The sequence below is a fragment of the Leptodactylus fuscus genome, chromosome 2, assembly GCF_031893055.1.
Source record: "Leptodactylus fuscus isolate aLepFus1 chromosome 2, aLepFus1.hap2, whole genome shotgun sequence".
Lineage (NCBI taxonomy): Eukaryota > Metazoa > Chordata > Amphibia > Anura > Leptodactylidae > Leptodactylus > Leptodactylus fuscus.
The window spans coordinates 131,848,742-131,864,773 of NC_134266.1; the positions used below are offsets into that span (position 1 = coordinate 131,848,742).

Below are 16,032 nucleotides of genomic sequence, written 5' to 3' on the forward strand. Positions count from 1 at the left end.
TCGAACATGCCGAACAGCCTAATATCCGATCGAACATGAGTTCGATAGAACACTGTTCGCTCATCTCTAATAATAATCAGAGATTGGAGAGGCAAACAGTAAACATTTACAGTCAGGACTGGCAGTGTTCAGGAACAATGGTAGGTCAATGTGGGCAGCAGACAACTAGACAAAGACAGATCTGGTCAAATGCCAAGAAAATGGAATACAAGAACACCTTTGCATCTTAATAGGCATTAGTTGGAGGAGAAGTTCAAAGGAATGAGAAATCATTGTGTGGGCTAATAAAGCAGCACCAGATATCCAAGTAAGAGGGCAGTGGCATGACTGTTATACTGGGCAGGGATGCCCACAGAAGAAGTGCAGAGGTGTACAGAGGGAAAATGGCAGTTTTGGTGTTGGCCAGTCTTTTCCATGAGTTCTAGCTACTAATGAAGCTGAACCCATGTCACACTAAGCCATGTAACCTACAATATTAATTACTTATAGGCCAAACAGTTGTCAAGATTTAACCTTGCTTGTACTTTGTACACAGTGTACTATGAGATCTTATCTACTATGCTTCATCAAACAATACAACTTACATGAAATTCAAAAGTTACAAGAAATTGGGCAGTATACAATTCACAATTGAGGGAAATTCCATTGTGGGAACAATAAGGTGTATTGTACGTGGGCCTTATGGTTTAGGTTCACCCCCTTTATATTGATCACTATAGATAGATGCTGTCATGTCACCCTAGTGCTTTTTGTAATTGTGTCTAAGGCTAAGTCCCCACATAGTGAGCCATAGCCAAAAAACACTGCGGAAAAGACTGAGATGGAAACGCGTTGCCTTTTTTCCCCACAGCGTTTTTGACAGAAAGTCCACAGGTTTCCTGTGCAGTCGTTCTGCTTCCATTATACCTAGCCAATAAACATCAGTTTTTCTGTAGGTATAATTGACATTTTTGAAACTGCAGAATTCAATTTACTTTGCAGGTGATATAAAACGCTTCTACCGTGGCCAAAATGCTGTGTCTTTGCAAAGTAACTCACGGTGCTGAAATAGTTTTAGGCTGGGGCCCCACATGGCATAAGTGCTGTGTACGCTGTCAAGGTTTTGGAAATCACAGCATGTCAATGCGGATCAGCACACAGTCTCACACGCCGGAGGATTAGATATGTGGCTCAGCACACAGTCCCACACGTTGGAGGATTAGATACGCAGCTCAGCACACAGTCCCACACGCCAGAGGATTAGATATACGGCTCAGCACTCAGTACCACATGGAGGATTAGATACACAGCTCAGCACACAGTATCACACATCAGAGCAATACTCAAGGTTTCCATAGTAGCCAAGCCATTTTTCTTCACTGCTGTGTGTCAGCTTTAAAGGGGCAGGGTGCTGTGGATGACACTGTCATACAAGGTCACATTCACACAGTTTTACTCCAGGTATCCATAACAACTGATCACAGGTTTTTCACTGATATCCAAACTGAGATACACATAACACATGACGATTATGGACACATACACAAAAGACATACAAAATACACCAGTGCTAAACTGGGCAATTCTTATAAGGCCACTAAACAAACAAAAAATGAAATATACCCGTGTGAAGCCTCATGCTAGTATTACTATAAACCATCTGCTTAATATGTTTGTTTTAAGCTGGGTTGGGGGAAGGGGTTAAATAATTTTATGTTGTATAGGCAAACGATCAATAAGAACTGCTATCACTATAAAAGATCCAGTTTAGTAAGGTGTTGGGTGGAGATGTGACTCTCATATAATCTAATGAAGGCACCAGGAGTCAGGAAGCAGAAGGAAATAGATTTTAGTGAAAGTAGGGAGGCATCAGCCAAGTAAAATAGTGTGTGGTCAGGTGAAAAAACAAGGTTAACTGGCTAGAAGGTTAACTGTTACCACTGAAATGAGGAAAGAGAAAAGTTTTCCACTCATGCTATTGGGTCACTGGAGGACTTTGGTAAATTCACAATGAGTTGCAATACATTTAATGTGCGTATTAAATGTTACATTTTTTATTTAATCACAGCTAATTGATTCTTTGTAATAAAAAAGTCATGTATTTATATTATGTATTATGAATTATATATAGGTTTAGTAGCAAGTTAGTGGGATATGAGATGGAGTTGGAATTTAGTAATGGGTGACCATTAAATCCAGGACCAAGGAAAATGTCTTAATGAACTTTACATGTTTTCCCTGTGTTTGTGTGGACTACTCATACATTAAATGGAGTTTGTCATCATAAAATGACCTCATCTGAAAATTATTTTTTGTTCTATTTTTTCATGTCTCTGTATATTTTAACCCCTTCCTGGCATATGCTGTACATGTTGCTGAGCTGAAGAACTGAGCTAGTGACATAGCTGATGGGTGCACAATGATGTGAAGATCAGGGCTGTGTGACAGCCATCACTTCCAGGACCCACTTTCAAAGGGTTGTCAAATCAACACTTGTATATTTAAAAGCATTCTTACTTTGCAGTATTTTTTCACTCCTGCCTAAATCGTTTGCACATTAATATAGAAGTGTTGGTGTGGCTACCATTTGGAAGTGGATCCTGAAAGATCAAGCCTATGTCCACAGAAGATCTGTGTTTGGTTCGTCAAGATGTTTGGAACAACCTTCCCGCCAAGTCTCTTTAAAACTGTGCTAGTGTACCTAGCAGAATTGAAGCTGTTTTGAAGGAATAGTATGGTTGGGTTCTGGTGGCTCAGGTCCCAGATTTCTTTGAGTCTAACAAGTTTGGTACAAATCACAACTTGAGTTGATATAAAACATACTGTATAAGGCTGGGTTCACACCAGCGCTTAACCTCTGCTTGGGGTTTCAGTCCCTGAACCCGTTTTAAAAACGTGGAGATAAAAGTGGAAACCCCACAGACCCCATTGTAGTCTATGGAGTCGTCAGGTTTCCGCAGGTAACCGCTTTTTTTAAACCGGATTAAGTTTCTGTTTGGGTGGTTCCCAAGTGGAACCCTGAACGGAAAACCCGAACACAGATGTAAACCTAGTGTACCATTGTCAGGACTCCAGGAATCCAATTTCTAGGTGAAGTTATGTCAAAGTGAAAATGACATGTATGTCTATGGAAAACAGATGGTAAGCAGTGGATGCAAATTCAGAGTTTGCACTGCACTGCTTACCATCTGAACTGCACTGACATTCACTTTTAAGCATTTTAATATTTAAAATGCTCCAAAAATTACCAATTTTTGGGGAAAGGTGCATGCCCTTGTTTTTTTTTTAGACATACATGGCAGATACATTATTGCCATGTGAAGAGGAGGGCAGCAACAGCAGCAGCAGCAAGCAAGGGATCTCAAGGTAGGTAAGTAAGAATACATTTTTTTGTCTTTTTTTAATAGGTCGCTACTTGCGAGAGTATCCCCAGCAGGTAGCGGCCTATTTACCTACTTCCTGGGGCTGCTCATGGCCACCCCCATTTCCTCTTCTGTTATAGGATGCGGGGGGCACCTGTGAGCAGGCTCGGGGCCGGTCCACGCACCCCAACAAATGCTTCTATTATTATACTCAGGGGTCTTTTCAGACCTTCAGTATAATAATTGGAGCTCCAGGGGAGGTGAGGCAACATAATAAACACTGTTACTCACCTCCCCTGGGTCTGGTGTTACTCCTAGAAGGCTTTGGGCCTGTATGATAATGTCCCAGACCACATGTCATCTGGGAAATTAGCATAAAGGCCCAAAGCCTGTGCTAGCAGTAACAGCAGATCCAGGAGAGGTGAGTAGCAGTGTTTATTATGTTTCTTCACCTCCTCTGAGTCTATGATTATTATACTCCAGGGTCTGAAAACCCCCCTCAGAGTATAATAATAGTTCAGGGGTGGGCCAATAGTAGGGTAGGCAACTGTGGGGCATAATAGAGGTTGCAGGATCCACTATAGCCCCTGCAACCTCTATGATGCCCCATAGTGACCCCTGCAACCTGTATTATGCCCTACAGCGGCCCCTGCAGCCTCTATTATGCCCCACAGTGGCCCCTGCAACCTCTATTATGCCCCAAGATGGCCCCTTTTTCTCTTTTTCTAAAATGTTCACTTTTTTGAAAATTGTAGCATGTCAATTATACATACAGAAACACTGGCATTTTCTGTATAGGTATAATAGGGGCAGAAAGTCTGCAGAGGAAAGTCATGCGGACTTTCTGTGAAAAATGCTGTGGAAAAAAAATGCAAAGCTTTCCTGCCACAGTCTTTTCTGCAGCATGTTTTTTTTTGCTGCAGCTCACTACATTGGGCCTTAGCCTAAAGCTTTCATATTTAGGTGGTTTACTAGAAGCATACAGCACTGAGTTTTTACCTCTATCCATACATGGCCCTGTGTAATAGGGACTTAGAGCAATAATATATGAAATTGTGCAAATAGCAGATAAATATTAAAGGGGTTGCCCAGGCTGTGGCCAGTGCATATGGTAAGTAAGAACACAAGGCATCTTTTACAAGCTACTCAGCCGGAGGTCACAAGTCACAAAACATATATACTATGGTGGCTCAGTGGTTGGCACTGCAGCACTGGAGTCCTGGGTAAAATTTCTGCCAAGGTCAACATCTGCAAGGGTTTTGTATGTTCTCCCCATGTTTGCGTGGGTTTCTTCTGGGTACTCCTTCCACACTCCAAAGACATACTGATAGGGAATGTAGATTGTGAGTCCTATATGGGACAGTGACTGACAATGTCTGTAAAGCTCTGCAGAATATGATGGCGTTATATAAGTAAGCATAATAAATAAATAAATAAATAAATAAACATACTAAGGAATAATAAATAACCTAATGGCTGGGTATACAAATGATGTGTGCTTTGATTAAATAAAATTTACAACTACTACAATTTATCAAAGTTTTCTAATTACTTTATTTTTAAATACAAATATAAAAATTGAAAAACAAGACACATCAAACCTCTTTGCCTCTATTTTTCCTTGGAAAAAACTGGACACACATTACAAAAAAAAGTGCCTATAATAAGTAATATCCATGTATGAAGTGTATGAAGCTGCTTCTGCATCTCCTGAAAAGACTTATCTGAATAGAAGTAAAAATTGAAATATGTACACGACAACAGATTGGACAAGCAGTCTTTGACCCAGGCATTAAAAGTTCTGCCCTTCATATCAACAACAAACAGTGCCATGGGACAGTTGGGTTTTTCTTTGCATGCTCAGTGTGTTAGGCAGTACCCTAATATCCTAATAGTCAGCCAGGGATGTCTCTTTTTGCAACAGTTTCAGACAAGTAAACTATTCTCAGCATTGATCAGTATTCTGATATACAATAATATAACATCAAAAATCTGTTTAATACAGTTTGTAACAATGCATATAGTTCTTAAGACTTTGTTTCACAGTCTAATTCACATTGACAGTCATATAGTTGTGTGCTAGTTATTAAATTGGAAACTAACCAGACAAAACCTTCTGGTTATTTGGTTACCAGTCTGAGATCTTCTGGGTTATGACTTCCTTCACATTCTTCATGTTTTGTACAGTATTTTACTTATCATTCACTTAGCAAGGGTAAATTCAACATGGACAAAGGTATTTTGCTATAGCATGGCCTTAGAACATGCCAAAATATTAGAAGCAATGCTAATAATTTTCTCAGACATATTGTTTCTTGGAGGCAGAGCTGCTGGCTCTGCTTGGTTGCTTGTCTTCTGCAGTACGGGAATCAGTTGGCACTGGAGAGAAACTACTAGAGAAATGTTCCAGTTTTGCTTGTTTGTCCACATGCATTGCTATGTGTTTCTCAGTTTTGAAGTTAGTCCAGTTGTCTTCATTCTGAATTTTATATCCTGGGTAGGAAATGTTTTCACTCATTGGAAGGTACATGTAAGATTTGTCATTGAAAGGAGCCGTAGCCGTTTCAGGGCATTTACCAGAGTACATATCCTCTTCTTTGGGGTATCTTTGGTTAGAATTGTAAGGAGAATATTTTCTTAAGGTGTACAACATACTCCTGAAGACTAGGTGTATGAGTTCTAAAATATTGAGTAGCAGAGAAATAAGAGAGACCACTAACATAAACAAGATGAAAATAGTTTTCTCCATTGGTCTAGACACAAAACAATCCACTTTGTGAGGACACGGTTTTCTTTCACATACATATATGGCTGGCATAACAAAACCATAAAGGTACCACTGACCAAGCAAGAAACCAGCTTCAAAAATACTTTTGAAAATGACGCTTGTAATATATGTATACATTAGAGCGCCCCTGATTTTGACTCGGCCGTCTTCTTGAATGCAGATTTTTAGCCTTTTCTTCTCTATGACTGCTATGGCTTGGTCCACATGATGATCTTTATCACTTATAGCTCTTAGCTCCTCTTCTTTTTGCTTCAGCTTCTCCTCTTTTCTAGACAAATAGATCACATGGGCCAGATAAAATAATGTGGGGGTGCTAACAAACAGAAACTGAAGCACCCAGAATCGTACGTGGGAGATTGGAAAGGCTTGGTCATAACATACATTTGGACACCCAGGCTGTTCAGTATTGCACTCGAAATCTGATTGTTCATCTCCCCAAACAGATTCGCCCGCAAGTCCAAGAATCAAGATGCGGAAGATAAACAGTAATATTAGCCAGACCTTTCCAAAGCCAGTAGAATGTTCTTGTACCTGGTCCAGCAACTTTTCAAGAAATTCCCAGTCCCCCATTCTGCATGTGTCCTTTACCTGTAAAATACAAAGTTTTAATAATATTTACATATACATATTAGATAAAAACTGCAGAATAAAAAGACAGCATTTCTTCCATAGGACTCGGCTCCGGAGTATTACTGCATATAGCCTTGACTATGCTGTAAAGAGTATCACTAACCGCTGTTAAAGCAAACCTAAACTTTTAAAATACTTGACAAATATTAATAGTAAATTGTTTGCTCATGTGAAATAACACTATTTCTGATGATAGCGGGATCATCTTAGAAATATACGGAAAAATGGTAACCTTTATTGATGTGATTAAAGGCTCTGGGGTGACAGAAATTTTGTATTCAAATTTGAGGTTAAATTGACATTTGACATTTTATTGCAAAACATGTTTGTTTTTTTCATTTTTATGGCCCATTGTTAAATTATTCTATGAAACTCCTATAGGGTCAAAATGCTTGCTTTACCACTTGATAAGTTGCATGAGGGGTGTAGTTTCCAAAATGGAGTCAATTTTTGAGGTGTTTGAATTGTAATGGTATTATAGGGGCTTTGTAAATGATACATGGCGGCCAAAAAGTACAGTTAGGTCCAGAAATATTTAGACAGTGACACAAGTTTTGGCATTGTAGCTACAACTACTATTATACAAATCAATATGAGCTTAAGGTGCAGACTCAGCTTTAATCTGAGGATATTCATACCCTAATTGGAGTTGGGGTTTAGGAATTAAAGCTTTATAATACATGGCTGCATCTTTTTCAAGGGATCAAAAGTAATTGGACAGTTATCTCAAAAGCTATTTAATGGGTTACATAGGCTATCCCCTCATTATCAATTAAGCAGGTAAAAGGTCTGGAGTTGAGGTATGGCATTTGGATAAGGAAGCTGTTGCACTGAACACACATGCAGTCAAAGTTGTGTTCAATGGAAATGAAACAGGCCCTCAGTAGGCTGAAAAAAAGAAGAAATCCATCACAGAGATAACAGAAATTTTAGGAGTTGCCAAAACAATATTTTGGTACAATCTGGAAAAAAAGAGTGCACTGATGAGTTCAGGAACTCAAAAAAGTCGGGATGTCCACAAGAGACAACAGCGGTGGATGATAGCAGAATCCTTTCCATGGTGAAGGAAAACGCCTTCACAATATCCACCCAAGTGAAGAACACCTACCAGGAAGTAGGAGTATCAGTATCTAAGGCCCCGTTCACACGGGGCAAGAGGGGGCGGGCTTTAGCGCTGAATCCACGTCATAATCCTCCCCCTCACAATAGCGGTCTAAGTAGCTGCTGCTCACGGAAAAAAGAAGGGAGCTATCCTTTTGTAAGTCGGATTCTGCGGCTGATTCAGCCGCGGCGTCCGCCTCACGGCAGCATGCTCCGGAGGAGGCCCATTCATTTGGGCCTACTCCAGACCGGAGTACTGCAACCGTCGGAAGTCGCGGCAGTGGTATTTTGATCCTATTCTGACGCAGCTTCCTGCATCAAAACCAGGACCAAAATACGCCCCTTTTGCCCTATGTGAACTAACCCTAAGCGAAGACTTCATGAGAGCAAATATAGAGGTTCACCAAAAGATGCAAACCATTAGTCAGCCTTAAAAATAGAAAGGCCACATTAGACTTTTCAAAAACATCTAAAGAGGCCAGAACAGTTCTGGAACAACAACATATGAAACTAAGATCAATCTTTCCAGAATGATGGGAAGAAGAAAGTATGGAGAAGACTTGGAATGGTTCATGATCCCCAGCACAAACACATCCTCTGTAGACCATGGTGAAGGCAGTGTGATGGCATGTGTGTGCATGGCTCCCAGTGGCACTGGGTTACTACTGTTTATTGATGATGTGATATTTTATTTATGGTAATGTTAATTTTTCCAATTATCTTTGAGCCCCTGCCATGAGGGGGCTTTGTAGAAAAATGGTTGCAATTCCTAAACCTTTCACAGGGTACTTTTGTTCAATCCCTTGAATTAAATCTGAAAGTATTGTACTCTTCAATTGCATCTCAGCTACTTCATTTCATATCCAATATGGTGGCATGCAGAACCCAAATCATGAAGATTGTGTCACCGTCCAAATATTTCTGCACCTAACTGTATTCCAGCCAAATCTGCCTTCCAAATAGTGTTCTTTGCATTGTGAGCCATGTGCCAATACAGCAGTTTGCAACCACATATGGGGTATTGCCTTGTTCAGTACAAATTGTGTAACAAAATGCATTTGTTTTCGTCTTTTAACTTTTAATCCATTGTGAAAATGAGAAGTTTGGAGCAAAGTGATGCTTTATTTGAAAAATAGTCATTTTTCATTTTCAGGGCTCAATGTGAGGGGTCAATATAACTATATCCCCTTCATAAATTTCCATAAAGGTGTCGTTTTCAAAATTGAATCACTTTTGGGGGATTTCCATTACACTGGTATTTTAGGAGTATTGGACTGTTGAAGCCGGCCATTGCCATACTAAGAATGCAATGGTATTGTAGGGGCTCTGCAAAACAGATAAAACTATTGAAATCTATTCCAGGAAAATCTGCAATTCAAAATCCAATTCTTTCCCTTTGGTGCTCTGCTGTGTACCTACCATAGAACAGTTTACATATAAAGATGAGTGACACTATTCGAAACTGCCATTTCGAATAGCATGCTCCCATAGAAATGAATGGACGTAGCCGCTTACATTCATTTCTATGGGAGCGTGCTATTCGAAACGGCTGTTTCATTTTTTTTCTACCTCAATTTTGTTTTAATGTAAGGGTTAATACACTTACCTAGTGCTGTTATAAGTTATTTGAGTTGTGAATTGGGAGATTTCTAATATATATGCCTTCACAATCCCCTTCAGAACTAACAAATAAGTTTGTGAAATGTTCTTGTAAATTTGGAAAATTGCTGTTAGATTTGTAAGCCTTTCGATATCCAAAATAAATTAAAGGACAGTTAAAAGATTATGGCAATATAAAACAGAGATATAGTTGATAATGTTTATTAACTAATTTAGGTAGTATGAGTATTTGTCTGAAAATCAGAAAATATTCACCAATTGTTTTCATAAATAAATATGAAAAATAAAAAAAATTCCCAAAGCTTACCACTAATATGAAGTACAATGGAGCAGATTTATTAAGCCTGCCATTTCATATATCAGTCATAATTAAGTGCTCAATAGCCCTAAAGCTGGAGATCAATGTCAGTTGGGAACTGATGTAGATTTTCAGTATACGTATTTCACAGGCAGAAAACTCGTGTAAATTAGATATATTCACATTATATATGAATATGTTGCCCCAATGCATCCACATCCTGCTCTCTGCCCACATTCATGGCAATTGGTGAGCAAGCTGCAGCGTAGTATGTGTCAGAAATTAGGCGCAAAAAAGGCCTTTCACCGAATGTGTGCTACATTTATTTTAATGTAGATTCTGAGCCCCATATAGGGATCACAACGTACATTTTTTTTCTATCAGTATGTCATTGTAGAATGGGAGGAAATCCATGCAAATACGGGGAACACATACAAACTCTTTGCAGATGTTGCTCCTGGTGGGATTTGAACCCAGGACTCCAGTACTGCAAGGCTGTAGTGCTAACCACTGACCCACCGTGTTGCTCCAAATATGTGCTACGTTAACACACATATACATTGTGGATGTTTTGATAAATTTACCCTAATATTAATGAGACCACAATCTTAGGCTAAGGCCCCACGGGACGTCCTGCAGCTAAGAAGCGCTTTAAACAGAAAGTTCGCAGGGTTTTCCTCCGCAAACTTTCTGTTACAATTATATCTATGGGGAAACCGCCGCCGTTTTTGTAGACATAATTGATATACTACAATTTCCAAAACTGCGCCAGTTTTGGAAATCAAGGCGTTTTAGTGCAATGTGGACATGGGATTCACAAGAATCCCATCCACTTTGTACTTACTGTAAAACACTGTGATTGTTCCTGCAGCATTTCCACCAAGGTCAAGTCATGCCATTTCCGTCTCGTTTGGCCCTGGATTTAAAATCTTTTGGGTAAGTTAAAGCGTCACAAAGTTTTTACTAAATTAACAGAAACATGTAAGTTTTCAAAAACAGGCCTATGTTCTTAAGGTTTTGTTAGCCCATGTCCATAAGGGATTTATAAGCGAAACTTTAATTCAATGGGTTATGTTGTGTTACATAAAAAAATGCTAACGATATACCTAGTCAATTAATCTAATTGTGGAACCAATATATATTTTAAAGGGTTAAAGGGCTACAGTACTAATATCCTGGGCTCTTTGTCTAAGTCTTTTATATAGTATATGACTAAGCTCACACAGAAATACTCAAAGATATGACCATCAAAAGGAAATGTGCTGTGAGCTGATTAAATGTCCCTGTATTTCTCCATCTTTTTCTCTTTAGTTCACTGCTCTAGCTATGTGTCTAAATACTGACTAAGGCACCTAGCAGCGGAAGATAGGCACTTCTACCATCTCAGATATACCTCTCTATAGTAGACTATTTTCCTAAAGAAACTGTGGTTATCTGTTTTATATCTCTTTATACTCTCTCTTTAAACTATACCTAGTTTGCATTTATGCACCACACACACACACACACACACACACACACACACACACACATATATATATATATATATATATATATATATATATATATATATATATATATATATTATGGGAACACATGATGGAAAGGGTATTCGAGATATTTTCAAACTGATCAAGTCACCCTCTATGATCCACTGACACTTCTAATTTAGTGAAAACCTGGAGTAAACTTGTGTGGCTATGTCAACACTTAACTGATCTCCAACTTTGTTAGATTCCAATATGGCTTGAAACCAATTCAGCACACTATCAAATCTTAACAAAAGCCTTGACAGGTTGCAGTTCACCCTTCCCTGGGTGGTCACACATAGACAGAAATAGGATAGTCACATTATCTGTTTGTGATAACTTGTCACAAAACCATGTTGTGACACATGTGATCATGTCCGGCCAAGACAACAGTTAAGGGAGGTAAGTTATGGAGATGGCAGTAGTTTGCAATCTAGGTTGTAAGAGTATCTAAATGGTCTATTGTCAAATGACTGCTCAGAAGAGAGGGAAACTTATTGCACTGTACTTGGAATCCAGTAGATCTGATACTGATAATCCTAGATCCATCCAGTGGAACTGTACACTACGACAAAAACCAATCCATGCAATACAGGGTGTATGATTCTGCTATATTATCTTTAACCACACACATTACACAAAATTAACTATTTGGCACCTTTTCCCTAGAAACAGCCACTTTTCCACTATTAGAATGTAAGAACATGTTGCTTTTTGTGCATTATAGGTTTATTATATATAATATAGATTTATTAGGACAATAGTAATTAGAATGATAATTCTAATTTGAAATGTAATCTGAAATCCTAAAGTATAACTGAGCAGAAGTTCATCATGCAAACTTTTACCTTGAGGACGTTATATGATAACATTTCATTTTTGTGAGATATTTGTTAATTCAATAAAAAAAATGAAGAAATGACCTAAAGAAAAATGTGTAATTTGTGAATCTCAGCAGATGCTGAGTATTTTTTTTTTTCTAGTGTTGCTTCTTTTTTAAATATAAAAGTATGTATATATATTATATCAGGCTAATTTACATGCAGAGGTCATCTTGTCCAATGGTCGAATGTAACATATAAATATTTTTTTCAACTGCTTTCTTACTAAAGGACATTGAGCTTCTCTGTATGTACCAGGCAATGTCTAGAGCAAACAGCATATTGCAAATGAATATGTAACCTACCTTTTAAGCAGAATAGGATTCCTATCTATAAGATGCTAGTGGCTTTACCAGGTGCCCTTGCATGCCAAGAAAAGTCTCTGCAATGAGCTGTATTTCTTGACTGAGCCATATGAGCTTTGCAGTACCCGTGGCTGTGTGATCAGGGAGCTAGACAGACGACAGATAGCCCTTGTGTAAAAAAATGTTCCCATAAGGAAAATAGGAAACTATGGGACGGACTAGAGGAGGTGCAGGATATTAAGGTTACACTCAGATGAAAGCTTGGTATTTTATGTGTAGAACATGTACTATTTATATGTAGATCATATTCTAGACAAGAATACTGTGGACTATAGGTATATACTTGTGAAAGATAGACATGAGAGATACATGAATGAGAGAGAGCGAGAGAGAGAGAGAGAGAGAGAGAGAGAGGAAGAGAGGGAGATAGATAGATAGATAGATAGATAGATAGATAGATAGATAGATAGATAGACTTAACATAATTTAATGCTTTTACCTTTGTGCAATATCTCAATTTGAACCCCGTTAATGGCCATTGTACTTTCAACAAGCTTAGCCTATATCAATATTGCAAGTGAATCTTAAGAAACTTTGCAATGTGTGTGTGTGTGTGTGTGTGTGTGTGTGTGTATATATATATATATATATATATATATATATATATATATATATAAAAATTCAAAGTTTATCGAACAAGAAAGCATATACATTTCATGAAGTACAAAGAAGGAAACATCAGAGAGAACACAAAAAATGTTCATAGTGGATACTACATGTGCATGTAAGAGACTTGTAGTCAACAAACTGTTGTACATTAATAAAATACAAGTTCTACTTATTTCCCACAACTATATATATTGGTATCTCCTGCTTTATAACATGTTGGCTGCAAATTAGAAAGCATTTTCATGGCGACAGGTTCCCTTTAATAGGCTTCTTTTCTCTCCCCATCCCCTTCTAAATTCTTTGCTAAATCCATCTTGGGAGGCAACATAGACTATTAACTCACAGAGATCAGATAAAATGCTGGCTATAGAAGTCTATTGAGAGGGAAGTGGAGAGGTGGAACAGAAACCAACCGACACAGAAGCAGAGACACAAACTTGTTACTGCTGCAGCTTATAGTAAGTGTTCTCTCACAGCTACTGGATTCTTAGCTAAATGCTATATCTATGGCTTCCATGCTGCTGCTGTTTCTCAGATATAGCATCAGATATAGTAATAAAGGGAATACAATCTCTACTTTCTGTGGACAGTCAGTGGGATACATCAAAGCAGCCCACTAGCTCAGAAAATACTAATAATTGGATACAGAGAATGCAGAGGGAAAACTGCTAGAAATGCCATATATGTATAATTGCAGACATAGTATTATTACTAACAAGGGAGGAAACTTACACTAGAGGAGCACAATGCAAAATGTGTGCCCGGACTCCCTTCCTTCCCTCAAAAAGATAAGTATATGAATACAATGGGTCACAGTCTGAGTACTATGGGCCCTAGTGCACACATATACATATTGTATGTCCAGAGACTACACTCACCGGCCACTTTATTAGGTACACCATGCTAGTAACGGGTTGGACCCCCTTTTGCCTTCAGAACTGCCTCAATTCTTCGTGGCATAGATTCAACAAGGTGCTGGAAGCATTCCTCAGAGATTTTGGTCCATATTGACATGATGGCATCACACAGTTGCCGCAGATTTGTCGGCTGCACATCCATGATGCGAATCTCCCGTTCCACCACATCCCAAAGATGCTCTATTGGATTGAGATCTGGTGACTGTGGTGGCCATTGGAGTACAGTGAACTCATTGTCATGTTCAAGAAACCAGTCTGAGATGATTCCAGCTTTATGACATGGCGCATTATCCTGCTGAAAGTAGCCATCAGATGTTGGGTACATTGTGGTCATAAAGGGATGGACATGGTCAGCAACAATACTCAGGTAGGCTTTGGCGTTGCAACGATGCTCAATTGGTACCAAGGGGCCCAAAGAGTGCCAAGAAAATATTCCCCACACCATGACACCACCACCACCAGCCTGAACCGTTGATACAAGGCAGGATGGATCCATGCTTTCATGTTGTTGACGCCAAATTCTGACCCTACCATCCGAATGTCGCAGCAGAAATCGAGACTCATCAGACCAGGCAACGTTTTTCCAATCTTCAATTGTCCAATTTCGATGAGCTTGTGCAAATTGTAGCCTCAGTTTCCTGTTCTTAGCTGAAAGGAGTGGCACCCGGTGTGGTCTTCTGCTGCTGTAGCCTCAAAGTTCGACGTACTGTGCGTTCAGAGATGCTCTTCTGGCTACCTTGGTTGTAACGGGTGGCTATTTGAGTCACTGTTGCCTTTCTATCAGCTCGAACCAGTCTGGCCATTCTCCTCTGACCTCTGGCATCAACAACGCATTTCCGCCCACAGAACTGCCGCTCACTGGATGTTTTTTCTTTTTTGGACCATTCTCTGTAAACCCTAGAGATGGTTGTGCGTGAAAATCCCAGTAGATCAGCAGTTTCTGAAATACTCAGACCAGCCCTTCTGGCACCAACAACCATGCCACGTTCAAAGGCACTCAAATCACCTTTCTTCCCCATACTGATGCTCGGTTTGAACTGCAGGAGATTGTCTTGACCATGTCTACATGCCTAAATGCACTGAGTTGCCGCCATGTGATTGGCTGATTAGAAATTAAGTGTTAACGAGCAGTTGGACAGGTGTACCTAATAAAGTGGCCGGTGAGTGTATATTACAATTATTTATTATTTATACAACTATAGGTATTGGAACAATGGAAAAATAGAGTGTAGTATTTTGCTCTAGCATGATGGTGGTAATAGTGGTGTAAAACAGTCAATAATCAGATAGCACACTAGTACAGTAAAGACAGAAGACTACTGCACTCACCATAAGGTAAAAGCATTCTTTTATTCTGTGAATTAAAATGGTTCAGTGGATACATCAGAATAGTTGGACATCATCTTTTTTGTACAATTAGTTATTCTTCTTGGTCCCTAAAAGTACTCAATTGATCTGGACTTCTCAGACAGACCACTCATAGTGAGGATTGTTTGACCCACCAACAATCTGTTTGGGATCTGACATCTGTTGGGTTCTAGTCTAGAGGCCACGTGGTGAGTGTTTCAACCTACCTTTGCTGTGTAGTAACACCTCCATTCCCACTGCTGGTGTGATGATCCGGGGAACCACTGCATATGATAGACATTCACACCTAGTAGTGATACCAGGGTACAATAACAGATCAGTGATGTTTGTAGGACATCTTGTTACCTCTCATGACAGGGCTTCCATCTGGAATTTTTTTTTTTTTTTTTTTATGTAGATTGTGAGCCCCACATAGAGCTCACAATGTACATTTTTCCCTATCAGTATGTCTTTTGAATATGGGATGGAAATCCATGCAAACACGGGGAGAACATACAAACTCCTTGCAGATGGTTTTTTTGCCCTTGGCGGGATTTGAACACCAGGACACCAGTGCTGCAAGGCTGAAGTGCTAACCACTGAGCC

The 16,032-nt window shown here is 39.2% G+C and overlaps 1 protein-coding gene across 1 annotated transcript; it reads right to left on the bottom strand.

Moving 5' to 3' along the window:
• Positions 1-5,339: 5,339 nt before the first annotated feature.
• On the bottom strand, positions 5,340-12,621 carry LOC142193752 (gap junction alpha-4 protein-like). The gene is made up of 2 exons (XM_075262751.1): positions 12,494-12,621; positions 5,340-6,717 (listed from the first exon to the last, which is right to left on the bottom strand). The coding sequence occupies exon 2, from the start codon at positions 6,697-6,699 to the stop codon at positions 5,641-5,643; it is 1,059 nt and encodes a 352-aa protein (XP_075118852.1). The 5' UTR covers positions 6,700-6,717; positions 12,494-12,621; the 3' UTR covers positions 5,340-5,640.
• Positions 12,622-16,032: the final 3,411 nt, after the last annotated feature.

Excerpts from the sequence above, each read along its gene's own strand:
- LOC142193752 (XM_075262751.1), bottom strand. The coding sequence starts at position 6,699 with ATGGGGGACTGGGAATTTCTTGAAAAGTTGCTGGACCAGGTACAAGAA.